General features: G+C 38.7%; 1 protein-coding gene across 6 annotated transcripts in view; it reads right to left on the bottom strand.

Annotated features, from left to right (window-relative positions):
- Positions 1-20,695, bottom strand: part of LOC145674507 (uncharacterized) — a 266,730-nt gene that overhangs the window by 73,468 nt on the left and 172,567 nt on the right. For all 6 annotated transcript variants that reach the window (XM_081744660.1, XM_081744659.1, XM_081744658.1 and 3 more), the window contains 3 exons: positions 13,881-14,114; positions 4,533-4,787; positions 466-684 (listed from right to left, as the gene is read on the bottom strand). In XM_081744660.1, the coding sequence (XP_081600786.1) occupies positions 466-684; positions 4,533-4,787; positions 13,881-14,114 (708 nt within the window). The remainder of the gene's footprint in view (positions 1-465; positions 685-4,532; positions 4,788-13,880; positions 14,115-20,695) is intronic.

Genomic DNA, 20,695 nt, shown 5'->3' with positions numbered 1-20,695 from the left:
GGAATGAAGAAGGTGGAAGGAAACGGGAGAACCCCGAGAAAACCCACGCACACGGTGTTTGTCCACCACAAAGTTCACTTGGCGGGAGCTGGGATCGAACCCGGGACCCCAAGCACCAGAGGTGAACGCTCTACCACTGAGCAACCGCGGCCTCCACGATCTTTTGAGTGGCTCAGAAGTATTCAATGCCTTCACGCTACAAGTTCACATGAGCGGCATACGCGAGCGGCTCACAAGATCCTAGTGTGAATGAAGCCTTATATCAATGAATGTTGGAATGACAACGTTCTGATTTTATGACAGTGAATCATCGCGTTTCTTACAGTAGACAGTTCAGTGTCTCCAGACAGTACTGCAGCTTTAGTAGCTATAAGTAAGTTAGGAAGGATGCATGCATGGAAATAATAAAAACTTCAGAAAGGAAAAATTGTAACAACTATGAGGTGCAATTCAATGATTACTTACCATCGTTTTCTGGGGTCAAATCTTTGGAGAAAATAGGACCATCTAATTGCATTGGTTCCTCAGTAACTTTCTTCTCACTACTGTCTTTGTGTGTGGAGAGATCGTTCGATTCTTCTCTCGCGCCCACTTCTTTGGGTTCTTTCTTAATATTAATAGCACCCATTGAAATGCTAGGCAGATCTTCAGCAGTTCCTCCACCTTGATTGTTCTTAAAGTGCTCTAATCAAAAGACCACAGTACAATACTAATAAGTAAAATATTACATTATTTAAATAATAATAATAATAATAATAATAATAGTAATAAGACAAGATTCGTCTACAATGATCTATTTCCACCACTACTTCCAGCATCAAAATCAAAGAAATGTGTTACGTGTGGAATTTCGAAGGGGTAACAGTGCCTCCGTCCAGAACGTTACCCATCACATACTTAAGATGTATTGGCGAAAATAGAAGTACTACACATTTGCTATACACCAGTGGCGCGAACGCGGAACACACTTACCGTTAGTGTTTACCTGCAAATATTCTTCAAACAAATTGTGTTTCTCATCGATACTGGCGACGATATGATCATACTTTATAATTTGTAAGAAACCTCCGCATTTTCGACCTACCATGGAACGTGAATTGTTACTCTAGTTCTTATTACCAAAGTGAAATAAACTACACTGGGAACTCACTGAATTGTGACCACCTACCAAATAGGTTGTTGGTCGACCTTTCGTTCAGACGACACGGTGTAGCATGGATTCTGGTAGTTGCTGATATGTTTCCACGAGGATCTGACACCATATATTCCTGATAGCATGCCAAAATGAGCCCACAGATGTTGGTGCAGGAGTTATGGTGCGAAGAGCTTGTTCCTCGAAATCTTATAAATGTTCTATAGGTTTAAGATCCGGTGACTTAGGGACAATTCATACGCTGCAAGTCCGTGGAATGTTCCTTAAGCCAAGCAAGTGGAGTACTGGCTTGGTGGTACCGCGCATTGTCGTCCTGGAAAATGCCATCTTCGTGTGGGTAGAAGTGTTGCATTATAGGATGTACGTGATTCTCTAACATCTGCAGGTACACAACGGATGTCTCACTGTTGTCCGTACACAATAGGGGTCCCAGTCCATGCCAACAGAAACATCCCCAAACGATAGAACCACCACCATCTGCCTGTATAGTAAGCAGTATGCATGAGCGATCGTGCTGTTGGCGTCAAGCATGCAAACGCCCGTCCGAGAGGAGTAGCAAAAACCGTGATTTATCGGACCAACACACCTTTTCCAATCATTCATGGTCCAATTAGCGTGTTGCTGTACCCGAGCGCAACGAAGTCGGCGGTGACGAGTAGTAAGGATTAGGTAACGAATGTGTCATTTGCTGTGGAACTGCATACACGCCAGTGTACGCCGTATAGTTGCGTAGAATATGGGTGTTGTGCACCTACCATTGTATTTGTCACGTAATTCCCGGACACTGATGGTTCATTTGGCTGTCACAAACTGTCGCGACGCTCGCCCCAAGTTTTGAACTTCCGTACGCTCCTGTAGTTCCGTCTCTTGGAAACGGTTACCTCATTTTCTCCACACACTTTATAAACTTTCACTACACGGGAACGGGTGCATCCAACAAGTATTGCTGTCTGGGTTATTGACGCACCTACTGCTCGGGTACCGACAATCATGCCCTATTAAAATGTGGACAAATCCTGCTTACCTCCGATCCAACAGTGTGCTGTCTGCCAACATGTAGCCTTGAGTGTGTTCTTTCTCTGTAATACTACCAGTCGCGGTGGTCATGTAATCAGCTCGGCTGCTGGTCACACTTTCTTTGTGGAGAGCTCGTCACAATTCAGTAAGCACTCAGTGTACAACAATTACAGTTTCAGCACAGATACTCGTAATATAGTCACTATTCATCTTCCAGTTAAATGATAATTTAATTTACCGTAATTGTAATAGTTTTAACAACACAAAACAACAAGACATTCATTAGAACTAAGTAATCCACATAATTCCAAATTGTGATTTTCTCCAATGAGTAATATATTTTCTGTAATTCTTGAAACTTCTTATATTCTTTCCCTTCGGTCTTTAAAAGGGCTGAAATACATTAGGGTTTCTCCATGAACTTATTGTTTTCCCATTGTCAAAGTAAAGAAAATCTTAATGTTGGACTGATAAAGACCAAACTATACTAGAACGATCACAAAATCCTGTTACCCCTTACGTATTACAGACATGTTAATTAATTGTTTTACGTGGTGATATACATCTAAACCCATTACCTCCTATGTATTACGTAGATGTTAATGAATTGTTGTTTCTTATTGTTGGAGGTGCTGAGATATATCTATATCATGGTTGATGAGTCCACTTACACCACGGAGGAACGGATCGTAATGACCACATGGATTCATGAACGACCCCATAAGGACAAATCAATGAGAGATTCACTGTAAGCCTTCAGAAACCTTCCTCTCCAAAACCAACAATTTTACGATGGAAGAGAAAGCTCTTTGCAACTGGTTACATAAAAGATCATCTCCACTCAGGACTACCACCAATATAACTGGACACGTGTGTGGAGACTGCAGTCTGTCAAACGTTCGCGAAAAATGTCCATTCATAATTGGTCACAGTAATATTTCATGATAAGTGGATTGGACGAGTTTCTGTCCATTTGGGTGCATCTTGGAAATGGCCACCCCGAAGTCCTGATCTTTCATCTTGCGGTAATGCATTATGGGGGTTCATAAAACAAAAAAAAGGTTAATGCCACTCGTTACCAGACCGTTGAAGAATTTAAGCATGCTGTTCGACGTGCATTTAGTGCCATCACGCCAGCAATGTTGAGGAGAATTTCATATCGTGCATGCAGAAGAATCATACTCTGTTAAGAAAACGATGGTGTACACACAGATACTCTTGAATAAATGGTACAGAATAGTCACACTAGCTCAAAGTTGTTCTCTGCCATGATCCCACATTTATACAATGCCAGCATCTATGAATATGTGGAAACGCAATAGGGGTAACAAGACTTTATGATCACCCTGTATAATATTCTGCTACTGTTGTTTTTATAAACATTGTTTCTTCATTTAAATAGAAGTTAATAATAATAATAATAATAATAATAATAATAATAATAATAATAATAATAATAAGAAGAAGAAGAAGAAGAAGAAGAAGAAGAAGAAGATCCTGATTTTCTCAAATAGCGGGCAGAAAAAAAAAAAACACTTTTTACATGTCATAATTTCTCTAGTTTTACCGTACACCATTACACTTGTAAATACAAATCACAAAAGAAAAACGAAGAACGCCGAGCATAGAAGATGAACCATGAAAAGTCAACATTCGACTGAAAAATAAAATGATGATCGTTCATAAGTGTATTACTGTATTAACTCAACAAAATGTAATACAATTGTTTATGTCATATACAGAGTGTCTCAAAAGTCCCGTGACACAGAGTAACTCTGTTATTATCAGAGTTATAATAAAATGTAACCGTCTCCAAATATATTTTCAATCTAAAGTGAAGGATTTTTTTTTAATATCGGACGCGCCGTTTCGGCTGTACACTCCTTATGCGCCCAATGTTAAATGAAGATGCAACGTTGCCATTTACCTGGGGCTGGGGGAGGGAAGGACGGGACGGGAGGTGGACAAATTTTGTAAGAGTATGGTGAATGGGGGCATGTTTGAAATGGGGGCTAGGTCATCGACACATTAGCACAACAGACAGCAACTGCATTCAGTTAAGTTGTGGATCCAGTAAATGGTAACGTTTCATTTTCATTTAACATTGTGCGCATAAAGAGTGTAGAGCCCAAACGGCTCGTCCGATTTAAAAAAATTCCTTCACTTTAGATTGAAAATATTATATTTGGAGACGGTTTCCGCTCTTACATTTTGTTGTAGCTTTAATAACAGAGTTACCCTATGTCAAGGGAATTTTGTGACATGCTGTATATACTGATTATTAACAAATTTACTATTTCATAGTTGCAAGTACTCAATGAGTCCTCTATGGTCAGTCAATGTGTATTTGGAGCCTACTTACCCATAACTTGAAGGTTCCTCAGAGCTTGCAAGCTTCTGGTGCGTACAATGTTGATTTGTTTAGACGCTTCATTGATGATTTTCTCAGCAGTTAGCCCAATGCTGGGCCTCACTTCTTCTTGACGGATGTTTTTCACGTTTGGAATTCCATACGGAACATTGGCCATTGACTCTTGTTGTTCAGCTAATGACTGCTTCGTTTGTATAGTACTCGAGGTCTGCGCGATCCAGGGAGAAGATTCAGAAACAATACTTCCTAAATGGAGGAAATAATAAATTTTATATTACGGTATTCCCTCTACAGGTGCGGATTTAATTTTATATATATATATATATATATATATATATATATATATATATATAGGTATATACATATAGGGTGTCCCAAAAGTAATGGCGAAAAATGAAACGACAGATTCCTGGCACTAAAACAAGAAAAAATATATGACATATAGTCCAGAAATGAACAGGGGCGGAGCTAGACAGCTTTGAATGTGGGGGGAAAGGAACTTCAGACATGCTAGCGGGATAATGATAGGAACTAGGAAGGAGGTTCGGAAAGACATAAAAATCATATCGGCTTCACATGTTAAACGCATGTTACATAACTGCGCCAGAGATTCTCCATACGTCGTTTAGGGATTCACTGAATGTCTGTGCGATACGGGTAATGAAACGGTAGTAGTATATAAGTAGTATATCAGATAGAAACTTGCCGATAGAGGGTAGAAATAAGAACAAATGTAATTAGTTGTGTCATGTAATGAAATAACAGACAGAATCCACAACGACGTACTGTATTTGTAACGCAGTATCTTACACAGAATAGAACTACAAACTACTAGACCATACATGTTAATAAACGTACCTACAAAATATATTCAAAGTACTGTCCTCCCATATCTATGCAAAGTGCTAATCATGAGTTTCGAATAAATTCCGTCACTCCCGGTGTACTGCGTAACTGCACACACGCATATTCAATGCGGTTTTGTAAATCGGCAAGTTCCATTCCCTAAGTGTGACATTCCTTTCCACCCACATTCGAAGCTGTCTAGCTCCGCCCCTGTCCACTTCCGGACTGTATATCATACAAACTTTTTTCCTGTTTTGGTGCCAGGAATCTGTGGCATCATTTTCGCCATCACTTTTGGGACACCCTGTATATAAAATAAAAGTACACAGAAGCGCGTCGAGAGTTAAGCCCGGGTCTCCAGCTTAAGTTAATCGCATCACGACAGGAATTATGGTACAGTCCATGAGAGGTCAGTGGCAGAGCACCGACATGGAGATTAGAGGAATGTACGACTGCTCAAGAAGTGCAGAAGATAACGTAGTGATTAACGCATCGGCACAATAAGGCAAAGTATCCTAGTGCGAAACTCGAACATTCATTTATCATTCTTTGTATATCTATGACACTTCCATTAAGGGGGCGTACGAATATTTTGAATGATTTACAGTTCGTCAATGATGTTCAATGTACTTTTTTGGATCTTAGCTTCAGGATAGAACTAGACGCTATAATTAGAAAAAGTTTCATTCTTTCGAAGCTACTGATTTTTCTTTTTATTTCCGAACAAACAATCATACCAGGGCAGACAAAAAGTTCCCGAAATTTTGCTACAGCTCTGTATTGCCACAATATTACTTAATCGCCTTCTTCGGAACACGCACACTTGCTCCAGTGCTCCTGCCATTGCTGGAATTGGTACCGTATCTTCCGTAGTGCAGCAGTCATTTAGGTTTTCACAGTCTTCTACCGTGGAACAGGTAAACTTCAGGGGCGCCACTGGTAGTAATAGTGGTAGCTGTAGTAGTAGTAGTAATTAGTAGTAGTAGTAATTAGTTGGTAGTAGTAATAGTAGTAGTAGTAGTACAAACAGTAGTAGTGGTAGTTGGTAGTAGTAGTAAGTAGTGCTAGTAGTAGTACAAATAGTAGTAGTAGCTCGGATTCGGTAAGATTAGGTTAAGGTAAGTTCTGTTATCTGGCTCCCATCATCTAGACATAACCCTACCATTTTTCTTTCAAAACATTAAATAGGTTGAGAAGAACCTGAGCATAATGATAATGATATCTGTAAACTTTAATAAAAATGACCCCGTATTCTTAATGTGTACCTTCCTAGTGCTGCACATTCTAGAACATGTTCGAACCTATAGGAAATTAATATAACATGCTGGCACATTCTATAACAATTTCGAACATTCTGGATCATTCTAGAAGGTTCTAGAGCATCCTGAAAATTCTAGAACATTCTCGAACCTTTGGGAAACTTCTATAACAGTCTGTAACATTTTCCAAGATTGTTGATAATTCTAGAACATTCTGGAATATTCGATCAATAATGATTTGTGTAGAAAGAAAAGCAACATTGAAATTGAAAATAAAGAAATGCAAGCACTGTCGTTAAAATTTAACCCATTTTTAGCACAATAACACCGTTGCTAGGGCGTTTTCTCTCTGTAGGGCTCTTGCTGGTCCAAACCGAAACCTTCTTCATAGATGGGAGATACAGGGCTACAATACCATATAACTTCCATGGTGCTGAGGGTCTTGGTTTCGGAGCCTTTGTGGCACGCACGGACAAACCACACTTACTTTTATTATATATATTGATTTCTTGTACAACATAATGAAACGTAAGAAATGTTGTCATATGGATGTCTACCTAATGCTACACAGTACATACTGCAAATTTAAGAGGAATCGCGCTTGTACATCATGTGTTCAAAATGTTGACCCTTACGTCAAACACATTCTTCATAGCGGTGTACATCGATGAACGTGTTAGTGAACACGGGTTGCTAGAACAACAAAACAAATGACTGAATCTTCTCTCTTAACTTCAATACAACGGTAGGGGTTATCTGATTTGAAAATTGCTTCCCTCGGCATAGCCCATATGTAGGCATCTGGAGCCGTGAGGTCAGGAGAGTGGAAAGGATATGGAAAATCCGTTTCACGGGAAATCAAGCGATGTCCAAATTCTTGTGGGCAGAAGGACAAGTGAACTCATTTGCAGTGTGGACAGTAGCTCCATCTTCCTGCATCCATTACTGTAACGACAAATTTTTTGGTACAGTAAAAACCGTTCAAATCACGCAAGAATAGGTCAATAATCAACTATCGATTGATATAAAGATCAACATACACATGACTTTCATTATTTAACCATATATTGCTGATGAAATATTCATCTTCATATGCCATAATTACACTCCAGAGCAATACAGTTGATGTGCGTGCTCTCATCTTCTGCACTGAGATGCTGCCCCACACCGTATGAGCGGAAATATTCCTCAATTCTCCTCTGTTACAAGTAACATTATCTTTGTGCCAACTGCACGCTACGCTAGTTCACGTACAACTATCACATGTGACGCTTTCAGCTCATACCACATTGCACCTGTGCACCATCCACAGCGAATTTCAGTATTGTTTGTTTTGCCACATACTGTATTAAATAGTAAAATTTCAGGATACAGTACATCATATTTTTTCTCGTTAGTCTTCACTCATAAACGGAAATTTGTACCGAATGTTATAAACCTCTGGTTAGACAAGAATTTAATCAGAAAATTCAATATAAAGTTTGTAATAAGCGTTGTTCTTCTGATAATATAACGGAAAATATATAAAGTTTCCTCGTCCAACCGATTAAACTTAGCACTGTAGCAGTTGCTAGATAGTACGACGGCAAAGTATTTGTGCTGAGAAACCATTTATATATATATATATCCGCAGTGTACTTTTTAAGTAAAGTGAAATTACATAACACACAAACAGTGAAAAAGTGACTGTCTGGACGGAGACTCGAACCCGCGATCTTCGGCATAACTTGCCGATGCGTTAACCACTATGACACTAAGAACGGTTTCCAGTTCAGCCACTCTCTCTCGAAGTCGGTGCTCTCCACTCGGACCACGTGGATTGTACCACAGACCACTACTATGCTTGGACAATCCTATGTCCATATGCCGAGCATCTTATGACGATTGTGATTTCATATGTATTAATGAAAGAAGAAACAACCGATTTTTTTTTACACACACCAGATCCTCTGTAGATGTGAATTCTGTGTGTTATACAATTCACATCTACAGAGGATCTTCTGTGTGTGTGTGTGTTTTTTTTTTAAAAAAAAACAAAGGTTGTTTCCCTTTTCATTAATATATGTAAAATTACATAATTTGGAAAGTTATCGCTGTTGTGGTGTGGCGCATGAGTAGTGGGCGGAGCGTCACTGTTTTGTTATGTCACACAGTCTGTGAATTAGTAAATTTCCAGCAGTCCTAGTGAGAGCATCGTACTGACGCGCATGCGATGGATATAACATCTCAAAATGTGTGCTGTCATAGCAAAACCCCCCAAATGCGAAATATGCGGAGTGATAAGATATTTTTAGGCAAAAAATAGGGTAACTGGATACAATAGCGCCAACATTATTAGTTTTCCGAGGATTTCACATTTAATATTTGACGGAAAAAAATCGTTATTGTTTACTAGCTTAGTGTTCACTCATTACAACATAGTGCAAAAAACCTGGAAAAATCACATATAGCACAATTAACACAAAAAATGTCGCGCAAAGTGAAATGGCGTTATTGCATACAGAGCCCTCCACGGGCTGGGCGCGCCCGGAATGTACTCGGCCGGCCCTGCCTGTTTCAAGTAATATCAAACTGGACCGGTCCGAACCGGGCCGGGCACAAATGCTATAGGGCCGAACCGAGCACATGTATTACCGGCCGAGCCGGGCCTGGACACTCTAAAAGACGGATCGGAAACTAATGTTTTCATTTTTTTTTTTTTTTTTTTATGTCCTCCATTACTTTTGCCTTTGCCGTGTTCGTACGGTCTTACTGTCAGCCTATGTTAATCGTAATGTGTTTGGGACTCTGACTCTTTATTCAAGACTGCAAAGTACTATAATACTATTGCTATTACTACTTCTACTAATACTACTACTACTACTACTACTTCTACTATTACTACTACGACTTCGCGTCAGAGCTGACATGTCTGGTGGTACTGAATTTACCTTCTAAGTACAGAAGAAAACGGAGAAAGTTATTATGGCCGGTCTGCGTAGAATGTGAACCGATGCTTGATCTACGAGGGACAACGGTGGCTCAGTAGGAAAAGCACTCATATCTGGTGCTAGAGGTCGTCGGATGAATCCCTGCTCGTGCTATGTGAGCTTTGTGGTGGACAAACACCGTGTGCATGGCAGTTTCCGAGGTGGTCCCGCTTCCTCCCACTGTTTTCATTCCACCAATTCATCCCATCATTGCCCATACGGCCTGAGCCGTAGTTACCTAAAGAACGTATGATAAAGTCAAGTACTTGACCTAGTAAGTAGAATTTGGTACGCTACCATTAGGCCACGGAGGGCAAAACCATGAACTGGCGAGCTCATAAGATCAGCGCAATTTGTAGTAATGTTCAATTAGCAAGGCAAATATCGAATGGTGTTACATGTTCATGTATTGTTTATAGTATGACACTACAAATATAACAAAATATAATGATGAAATAAATCACCAAGACGCCAAGGTCGATTAGGTGTTCCTGGAACGGTGGCTCAGTGGCTGAGCGTTCACCTCTGGTGGATGAGGTCCCTGGTTCGATCCCAGCTCTCACCAAATGAACTTTGTGGTGGACAAACACCGTGTGTGGGGGAGGGGTTCTTGGCGTTCTCCCTTTTCTTCCCACTTTCTGATTCACCCATTTCATTTATTTCTCATCATCAACGTCTACTTTTGCCTAGCCGGCATAACTGTGGGACTTAAAACTCAAAGATTTCATTTGCATTGTTTTGTTTTCGTATTAGTAGTAATAGCAGTAGTGGTATTCGCTGTCGAATTAGTACAGTAATAAGTAGTAGCAGTACCGGCAACAGTAATAGTAGCAGCAGTGGCAGGAATAGTGAAATTAGCACTAGCATTCGTAATCGTAATAGTAATAGTAGTATTAGCAGTAGTTGTTGTAGTATTAGTATCGCATACGGTGTAGCAGTTTTACATATCTTCTCTGTTACTCGTAATGCATTAATGAGTGTAGTATAAGACTTTTACGTCCATGAGCTATATTATTGTATAATAAACATGGCTGGACAGAGCAAGCACAGATAACAGAATAGGGATGTCGAAAACAAACCTTGGGTAACTTTTCACACGATTTTCCCATTCGAGAAGAATAGACATTGCAATATTAAGAGGACACATTTTCATTTTCCATTGCATATTGAAGGATTGACTTGACTTATCAACTTGGTTGTTCTCAGGCCGGATACGCCCGGTCCGTTTAGAGCCCGGCTTGTTTGTGTCCGGCAAGTTAAGGGTCCGGCCCGGTTAGAGCCCGTCTCGAGATTCGGGCCGGGCCGGGTCGGGTCGACCGGGCACAGAATACAGATCCATCTGGACCGTCTTCGGGCCTGGGTTTCTGGGCTCTGATTGTATACACTATGGATACAATAGCGCCGGGGAGCTCCTTTGTGGCTAAGCGGTTAGCGTACGCGCCTTTAGCGTGGGAGACCCGAGTTCGATTCTCGGCGGGAGCTCATGTGGTTCGGATTTCACGTTAATCAGTAGGCCCCGTCTCATATAACCTCGCTGCTGAAAGGAACGTTAAACTCAAAATCAACTCAACTCAACAATAGCGCCAGGTTATTATCATAAAATCAATGGACTGAGACAAGTACAATTAGTTGAAACAAGAAATGAAATGAAATCTTTTTTACGTCCCACGATTATGCCGGTTAGGCTAAAGGAGACGGTGATAATGAGAAATGAGTGAAAAGGTGTAATGAAGAAAGTGGAAGGAAACAGGAGAACCCTGAGAAAACCCACGAGCACGGTGTTTGACCACCACAAAGTCCACACGGCGCGAGCAGTGATCGAATCAGGGACCCCAAGCACCGGAGGTGAACACTCTACCACTTAGCCACCGCGCCATCCATTGAAACAAGAAGAGCAGTGTCCAGTAAGAGGCAATATTTTATCACAAGTTTCGTGATATCATCCCTTATAGGCTCCACACTGCAACCAATCAATAGTTCTACAAATATCGTTGTAATAGTACCCTTTGCGATTAACGCAGTAGTAGGAGCTGTGTTTGCGATGACATGTTATTGAACTTTTACCTTCGCCATTCTTTTTACAAGTACACTTTTTCTTTCGTTCACTCGCTTACAAAGTTGACCCTTTATCCTTCACGTTAAGACTTTCGTTACACAGACTTCTATTCACTACCATTGCTTGGACGTTTTTGATCTATTCCTTCCAGGAAGAGATTTGTTAATTTTTCAAGTTGGAATAAGTTCAGTGAAATAGTTGTCACAGGAGGATGTAGAGTGAGAAGACTGAGACGAAGCAGTAGCTACAGGATCATGGAAACACGCAGATGATGCTGACGTCTGGGGACTGTTGATATCTTCAGTGGATGGCTGGTTAATGTTGTCTAATGCAGTTCCAGTAGCAGCTTGTGCCGGAAACACTGAAGAGATGGTACTTGGTGCAAAGGTTGATTCTGGGAGTACTAAAGGACTGAATGGGTATATGCCAGTTGCTTGAAAAGCAGATATTGCATTCTGAGGTGTGGCAGCTTTAACCAGACAGTAACGCCATTGTATCCATCGCATTCGGCGTTATTGCAGCCACACAACACAATGAACATACCATCGTTCACTGCTCTCTACTAACACATTGACTCATATAAATACAGTTGATACACACTTGTTACTGACCATTGTGTTTTATAAGAAAAATACCGTTTAAATTCCTACACATTACGCGCCTGTAGTGACATTAATATAAAGGACTTCAAAAACTTTACTTACGTTTTCTGTTCTCAATTTTCTGGCCAGAATTAATAACACAAAAACTGCACAATACACACGTTACACCACAGGAAATCAACTCACGCACGAAAACAACAGATGTGCCTCCTATGCATCGGCATATTGCAGAGTGCTGCCATGTGCTTAGTTTCTGTGCTGTAAACAGTTGAAAAACAAACGGCGTTATTGTAGCCAGTTACCCGATATCAGTTGCAGAAGTTGGTCTTGAATTGTGTTCTGTACACGGCCCAAACATTATGAGTAAAAGTGTTGTGCGTCAATGGATCAGATTTTTCAAAGAAAGAAAACAAAACACTCATAATAAATCGAGTACTGGCAGGCCTTCTGTAGTTACTAATGGTCGCGTCACGAAAAGTTGACGACAAAGTTCGTGAGAATCGTCGCTTCACAATCTTCCGAAAACCTTCAAACCCTTTCTCGGGCTGTTTTGTACGAGGCAGACATCAGGAAATTGTTACCGGAAGTTCTGTACTCGATAGCTACCGAAAATTCTAACCAACACCTACAAAAAGAGTCGAATGGGCTGAACTTTGTACTTTTTTGCCGGCATAACACAGGAGCGGAGAGTAAAAAAACAGTCAATGGCATGATGTCATACCACTACTTGAATCAAGCCGAGGAAACCCCATCAAACTTAGTCAGCGAGCAAGGATATGAACAACGTGTTTTGGGATACTAAGGGAATGTTGCATCTCGAATTTATGGAACGTGACACAACAATCAGCCCTGACGTTCATTGTAAGACTAAAGGAACTGAGAAGAGCAGTTCAGAGAAATGTAGCGGTCTGTTGACATCTCGGATTGTGTTGTTTTATGACAACGCTCGCCTTTACAGTGCTAGGCAAATATATGACCTTTTGCGCGAACTGAAATGAGACGCGTTTCAACATCCCCGTACATCTCGAACATGACTCATTCTGATTTCATTTGTTCTCTCACATGAAGAAGTGACCTGAAGCAGAGCACTTCGCGGACGTCAAATATCTTCAAAATGGTGTGACAGGTTGGTTGAATTTCCAGGCGGCCAAATGGTGAAATGATATGATAAGTGCTTGAAGTTAACTGGCAACTACGTTGAAAAATAAGAGGAAAGCTGCACTTTTCAGACGTATCTTTTCAACTGTATCTATGCGGGTTTTTTACTTGCAGCCAAACGTAGGTTACTTCCCGAATTATCTCCATACTAAAGCAGAAAGACAAGCATCAAACGTAGTTAAATGATTTTGACCAATATAGTACGTGCAGTACCCTAAAGTTTTATAGCATTCGCGAGGTAACAAATTACATTATAGGCACTAGAGATAAACATTGAAGCTTACATGAGAAATGAGTGTCACAGAAAATTAAAAAAGTTCTGACGGTGTAATCGTAAAGTAAGTAAATTAAAAATGGCACAGGTAAATTCCTCAAAGCTGCCGCCTCACAATTGCAAGTAATTAATGAGCTAAGCAGAATCAGTTAATATATGTTTGTGTCCGACTTACCCATACTTTGAAGGTTCTTCAGAACCTCCTGCAAGTTTATAGTGAGTCCACTGCCCATTTGATTAGACTTTTCATTCAAAATTTTCTCAGCTGTTTGTTCACTACTGAACCTTCCTTCTTGACAAAAGCTGTTCGTGTTACGGATATCGACCAATGGTTCTTGTTGTTCTGCTGACGACTGGTACCCTGGCCTGCTATTCGACTTTTCTATGTTGTTGGTGCAAAATTCAGGACCTACAGGATAAATAAATAAATAATACAAAAAAGTTAGCTAAATTTGGTTCGAAGAAAAATAGTGTTCAGCAAAGGTCGGAAAATTTAAAAGGTAAAAAATTGAGTTTTTAAAGGTCGACTGGTTAGGAAATATAAAATTAATGGCAAGTGGAAATTATACTATAGTTTACAAGCTTAAAGGCATAAATAATGTTAGGTTCGACTTTAATTATAAGAATATGAGTAACTCGAGTGTAGTTTCAATTTATTACAAAGAATGTAAGAGGTATACATTCAAAATTAATTGTAATTAATTCTAGTATTGTCGCTAATAAAAACTAAATTCTATGGCCTATGGAACCCGAAGGTTGAATGCCGCGTTCACAAAAGCTCTCCACTGACTTCTATCCTTAACCAATTGGATCCAGTTTCTACTTTGTATTCCTATCTGCGAGATCCATCTTAATATTGTCCTCCCATTTGCGCTTACGTCTTCCTAATCGTCGTTTTCCGTTTGGACTTCCAGTTAAAACTTTAAGAGTGTTCCTACTTTCTTCCATTCTTTCTACATAACCTGCCCACTTGAGCCTCCTAGATTTGATTACTTTCAGAATGTTCGCTTAACGGTATAACTTATGCAGTTTCTCGTTATGAAGTTTTCGCCATTCCCCATTCCCGTTCCTCTTGAATCCCAATATTTCTCTTCTCAAATACATTTAGTCTACGTTCTTCTCTCAGAGTAAGCGAACATGTTTTGCAATGATTCAGAACAACAGGCAAGATTGTCATTTTATATATCCCTTTCGGGACGTATCCACACGATTGTGCGGGTATCAACTACAACCACTAATAATTATATATTTTGGCGTTGCATTTCATTTCATCGGCCGAGGACAGCTCGCTACAATTTTGTAGGTTACATGAGTCTTACAGGTATGTCAACCCCATACGAGCGTGCGTACTTGTTTTGTTTGCAGTTAAAGTTTGGTGGGAATTTATAAACTTTCCCGTCCCGAAAAGGATATTTTAAACTTCGAATTCCTCGACAGAATTCGCGACGACAAAAGATTTTAAACTGATTAACAACACACTGCTTTAGGTCGACATTTAATTTCTTCGTGGATATGGTTTTGGTTTGTTAGTATTGATCCAAAATATTTGACAGTATCCACTTTGTCGAAAGTATTATTTGATATTTTCATGTGTTGTAATATGCCATTACAGTCTAATGAGATGATGTTTTTAATAGGAGGGTGCCCGAAATTTTTTGCACCGACTGTACTTGACGTTTAACAAAAAATTTCTGGCTGTTCATACAATTCGTAATATTGTTCGGTATTCTATTTCAAATTAACATGGAAAACTGTAAAAAAAATTCATTGCGAATGATAGTTTTGGGAATCAATATCTTTATTTATATTTTAAATTAGTTATAAGTCTTGCATATGTATATGTAAATGGATTATTACAATTCTTACGGTGTCAGTGCTATCCGAAAATATAGATCCACTATTGGACGGAACTTTCCAGATCAAATAACCAATCTAAAATTCGACAGAATTTTCAGGACCACCCTTCACCTCTCTTTTAGATACCTAGGTCCTTCTAAAATCTAGTTTAATCCAGATTTTACCAAATTTTATTCGTTTCAAAGCCCCACCGCCAAAATGCTTAGTTTTGATTGGCTGATAAACCCACGCTATGATATTAGGGCGCAATTATTCCATTTCCACGCCGGGAAGTGTTACTGACAACAGCCAGATTTGGATCGTCTAGCTCAAAAGGTTGAAAAAGGAGTAGAAAAGCTGCAAACAATGTAATATTTGGGAGTTTTTTAACATCTAAAATCTCTGAAAGTCTCGAGGAGCCAAAAACTATTAAATTTCGTAGTAAAAACTGAACTAAAAAGCTGAAATAGGAAGCATAACTCGGTGACGCCATGTTGTGCAGATATAGTTCGTGATGGACAGAATTCAGGATAGTGTGTGCATTTAATCTCCTTTCCCAAACCCAGTTTGCAGTTCAGTGAATCGAATAGTTAAATTTCCCTCTTGCCCCTCCTGAATCAGTGTAGGTTCGGTCAGACCTGTCCGTTCAGTAATCTGTCTGTGTAGTTAGTACGTGATTTTTTTTTTCATATATATATATATGGCGGTATTTTTAGGTCTGTTTGTAGTGTTAGTAACCATCAGCATGTACGTGTAAATTAAGCAGAGGGCTCCTATCTGACTCCCAAATTGGGAGTACGGCTTCCAGCGGGATGAGTTGAACATTTAGTTTGTTTCCGGGTTCCTGCCCCTTCAGGGCAGGGGTCCTATTGTTAGCTAATACTCCGATATGTCCCCTCAGGGCATTGATTAAACAGGTTAAGTAAAGAATGTGATTTAGTAAATATAAGGGCCAGTTGGCCCTGTTCATTTCTTTCCTTTCGTTACTTTTCATAGAGCCGATTTAACATGGTAAAATATGAATGTTTTCTGTGTATATTTATTAGTATAACATGTATTAATGTAGTGTGTAGTATGAATGTGGCATGTATGTGTTCGTAACGTAGAAACATGTTCTAGTAGTAGTAATTGTGATAGTTAAGTGATGAAAGAGTGTGTGAGATAATTAAATATGGACAGTGTAGTATTTACTATGCGATAAATTTTTTATTACTCCGTCATTAAGTGAACTCATACACGATATTTAAAAGTGAACGTAATATAGTACAATAATTCCGTGTACAAGGTCACATTCAGTTGTTCAAGGGTTGATTATATCGTCGCTAGCCCTAGTGTCAAAAGTCAGTACTAACCGCCATTCTTCTGTCGAGATGCTTAGTGATTTAGTTTTCATGAAATTGACCTTTCTTTCCGAAATAAAACCTAGAAGGTATAATTCACAGCCCATATGAATGTACAGTTAGGTCAAGTGACCCAAAATTAATATATTCTGAAAATTTCAACATTCTGCTTAGTCTAGAAATCTAAATATTTAAATAAATAAACAATACGTAAATTTTTAACAGAAGTCGGGCGATATGATGCTAGTTCTTCGCTTTGAAATTATATTAGATGTTCATTTTTTCTTCGTGGCTGCAGAAGTTCATTGTTGCTGCAGAATTTCATAAACATTAAACATTATCGCAGATAATTCTATTTTCAGTGAACATACGTAGGATTTTTTTTTCTTTCGTTCTTAATAAAGCTACCAGGTATTACGTAGTATTGTGTGTGTGGTGAAAGAGTCTTGAGTTCGAGTGAGGTTGTCGTGCGGTGATCGGAATGGGAAATGTTTGTAGTGATTATAGGTTTTAAAGTGTTATGATGAAATGTGTATATAGGCTGGGCGTAGATAGAGGAAACAGGGTGTTTGTAGAATATAGCGTCGTAGCAAATGAAAAGAATGATGATATGAATATAATATGAATATTAATGTGAATATGAATATAAAGTATATGAATATTGTAATAAATGAATATAGAATATGGGACACCCATATAGTTAAATATATATAGTAGCCCAGTGAATACTTCGCCGCGTGTTGATATATAGATATTGAATAGATACGTGTAGCTACAAACATCTCGGGTTCTGACCCCTGCACCATGATATCACTCGGACAGGAGGGCGATATATAGTCGGACTATGGTAATACTTTGTAGTTTAATGTGTTATAATAATAATCAACCATAGTAATACCATCTGATAGAATGGGTAGCATCATATAATCGCAGACTAGACATATTGAATGATAAATTATGAAAGGACAATAGTAGTTATACAACAGGGCTGTAGTGAATCATATCTTCTGGTCGGTTTTAAAAATAGAATGTACCACTCCGTGAGATTTTTTTTTTCTTCACGTTACCTACTCAGGCTAGCTTACAATGTTCATGGAGGCAACGGTTCTGATAGGGTTACAGAATCAAAACAATTAATTATTGAAATTTATTATTACCGTACCCGGGCATCGACCCCATCCCACCTTGAATATTTTCGTTTTCTTTTCTTAGTTTCCAAACTAGATAGTGATGGAAATTAATCGATGCCTCAGAATTTAGCGCATTCTGCGAAGGGGAGCTATCGGTGAAGTTTGGCAATAGAAATCACCGATCCAAAATCCAGTTTATTTAATTTTTTTTATTTTTGGCAAATCACTAATTAGGGATATCTTAGCTATTACTTTTACTCTAGTTTCATTACTGTCCTAGAACCTCCTTAGTTCTTCTGAGGGGTCGAATGTTTTTTTTTCTTACTTAGAGATTTCAAAATTGGGGACGCAGTTACCTGGTCCCTTCCCCCTCTCCTTTTATCCTGCTGGTTTGGGCCGGATACGGGGCTCGGATTTCAATCTTACAACCAAACTCTTGTGGGATTGGGATCTGATGGACACAGAACTTGCATCCTTGGCAGCAGGGCGCCCCTTGAGTCTACGTATTTGAGTAGACCACCCTTTTGGCATGTTAAGAATATTTTGGCTATGGCTTTTGTTGAGAGCGAAATTCGACTTCTATCTTTGTAGCGTTAGTTATTTCTCACTTAAGTCTTTGGCGCCCCTATTCTTCGTCTTCCTTCTTCTCTATCTCTCTCTCTGTCTTCATTTCTTCAAGTTTTTTTTAATTTTTCAACCTTCCCCCCCCCCCAAGATTTTGAACTTGTTGCTTACGATTTATTTAACGTACAACTCTGATTTGAAATTACCAGCTGAGACGTTGCAAGACACGATTCATGAATGGAGTAGATAATGATTGGGTCCTCCATCACATTTTGACCTATCGCCGAAATGAATAACGACTTCATATTTGACGACACTTCGATTGCGTTCTTTCACCGTCGTCCCTTTAAGTTTTTTTTTTATCCATTGGTCACTTTCTTTTCTGTGTTGGTTTTCGATTACTTTGTAGTTAACTTGGGCCCAAAAATTGTACTTTGGTTTATCTAGTTATATCTTTAGAAATGCTCTGTGTTACGTGCCTGCCTCACAAAGTTTTTTTTTTTCTTCATGATTTAAACACGAATTGATTATATAAAAGTGAAAAATTTATAGATGCGCGGTATCAGGTAGAAAAGCGATTTTCTTTTTCATATGTAATGTCGGAAGTCATTTGTTTTGGACAATGTTTGCAACCTTGTAAAAATTTTATTATTGGGGTGATTAATTTAAATGTGTGCGCATTTATTGAATATAAATATATATATATAGAGAGAGAAATGAATACGTCGAAATGTATATGTACTTAGTATACGAATATGATTTTATAGTAAAAGTATGATATTAAAAGTATTATATGAATATATGTAAGAGCGCTCGTGTCTGTCCCCCTAAACGTGTGTTGGTTGCTATAGTTTACCAGTGAGTCCTCCGACGAATATAAGAATGTAGATTTTGTCAAGAATACCGCCGTGCACTTAAGTAATTTTCCTTTTCTTCTGAATCAATGTAAATGAAAACCTTTGTAATTATGTAATGGCATGTATTGAAAAGTAACGGCAGGTCTAAACGTAACCCACATCATCATAACGAATATTATTCCTGAACTACCAACCTAAAACCATTGTGGAAAGTGTACCTTTAATCCTTCTCACCTGCATATGTATCCTGTGACTTGACCAGTTTTTTTTTTATCCTCAATTTAAACCTTCATACTCCGTACACCTGTGGAAGATCATTTTAAATCCGAACCATGTATAAATATATACGAAAGTGATCCTAAGGAAAGGCCTCATGACGTGTCCCAGTGTCGCATAAATAACTTAAAACTATTCAATTAATAAGTTTGGAAATGGACCGTCTAAGAGGAGAAACATCCTCTAGCGATGTTGATTTTTCGAAATCCCTGGATGGGTATAAAGCGTCGCAGTGTGCGATTGCAGATATAAACTGTTAAAAGTTATAAACCAAGTATAGACGACGAATGGTTTTGTAAACCAATAGATATATATATATATAGAGAGAGAGAGAGAGAGAGATATAAACACGAACGAAGTTAAATGGAGCGAAATGTTCTGGACACTACGAGTAGTGCGTGATTTGTGATTTGAACGCTCAAAATCATTAATATTTTATTACCCAATGTGAGGTAGAGACTCATATAAGTTCTGATACACTTAAAAGTTTTTTTTCTTTTCTTTCCTCTTTGTCCATTTTTTTTCAGTGAAATAAGTGTCTTCTTTGCGTATGTCGCAAATCATAATTTGCTTTAGCATGCCTAAGATATGATACATGTAAATAATATTTTTTCTTTCCATTTGTCAATATGATTGAATATATAAAAATTTACTAAAATATAACACTATGTACTCTATTAATATATAACCAAGAACTTGTGCTTTTAATATTTTCTTCATAATTATTTGTTTTGTCTTTTCTTTTCACTATGGATGTAATAAATTATTTGTATCCCTGTAGTTAGTTGGTTTCCTTTAAACATATATACACTGTCTTGAGTGAGTGAGCGTGTGAATGCATGATAGATTTAATTTAAATAATTTTAGTGATATCATTTGTCATATTAACATCTGTAATATATGTGTCATGTTTTAATAGATGTGTTAAGGTGAATAACCTAGGTCATGAAGGACCGCTACTAATGATTTAAATCGGCTCTAGGAGTG

Source organism: Thermobia domestica, chromosome 17 (genome assembly GCF_964235325.1).
Source record: "Thermobia domestica chromosome 17, izTheDome1.hap1.1, whole genome shotgun sequence".
NCBI classification, from domain to species: domain Eukaryota; kingdom Metazoa; phylum Arthropoda; class Insecta; order Zygentoma; family Lepismatidae; genus Thermobia; species Thermobia domestica.
The sequence above is the reverse complement of the archived record's forward strand: the minus strand, read 5'-3'. Positions and strand labels throughout refer to the sequence as shown.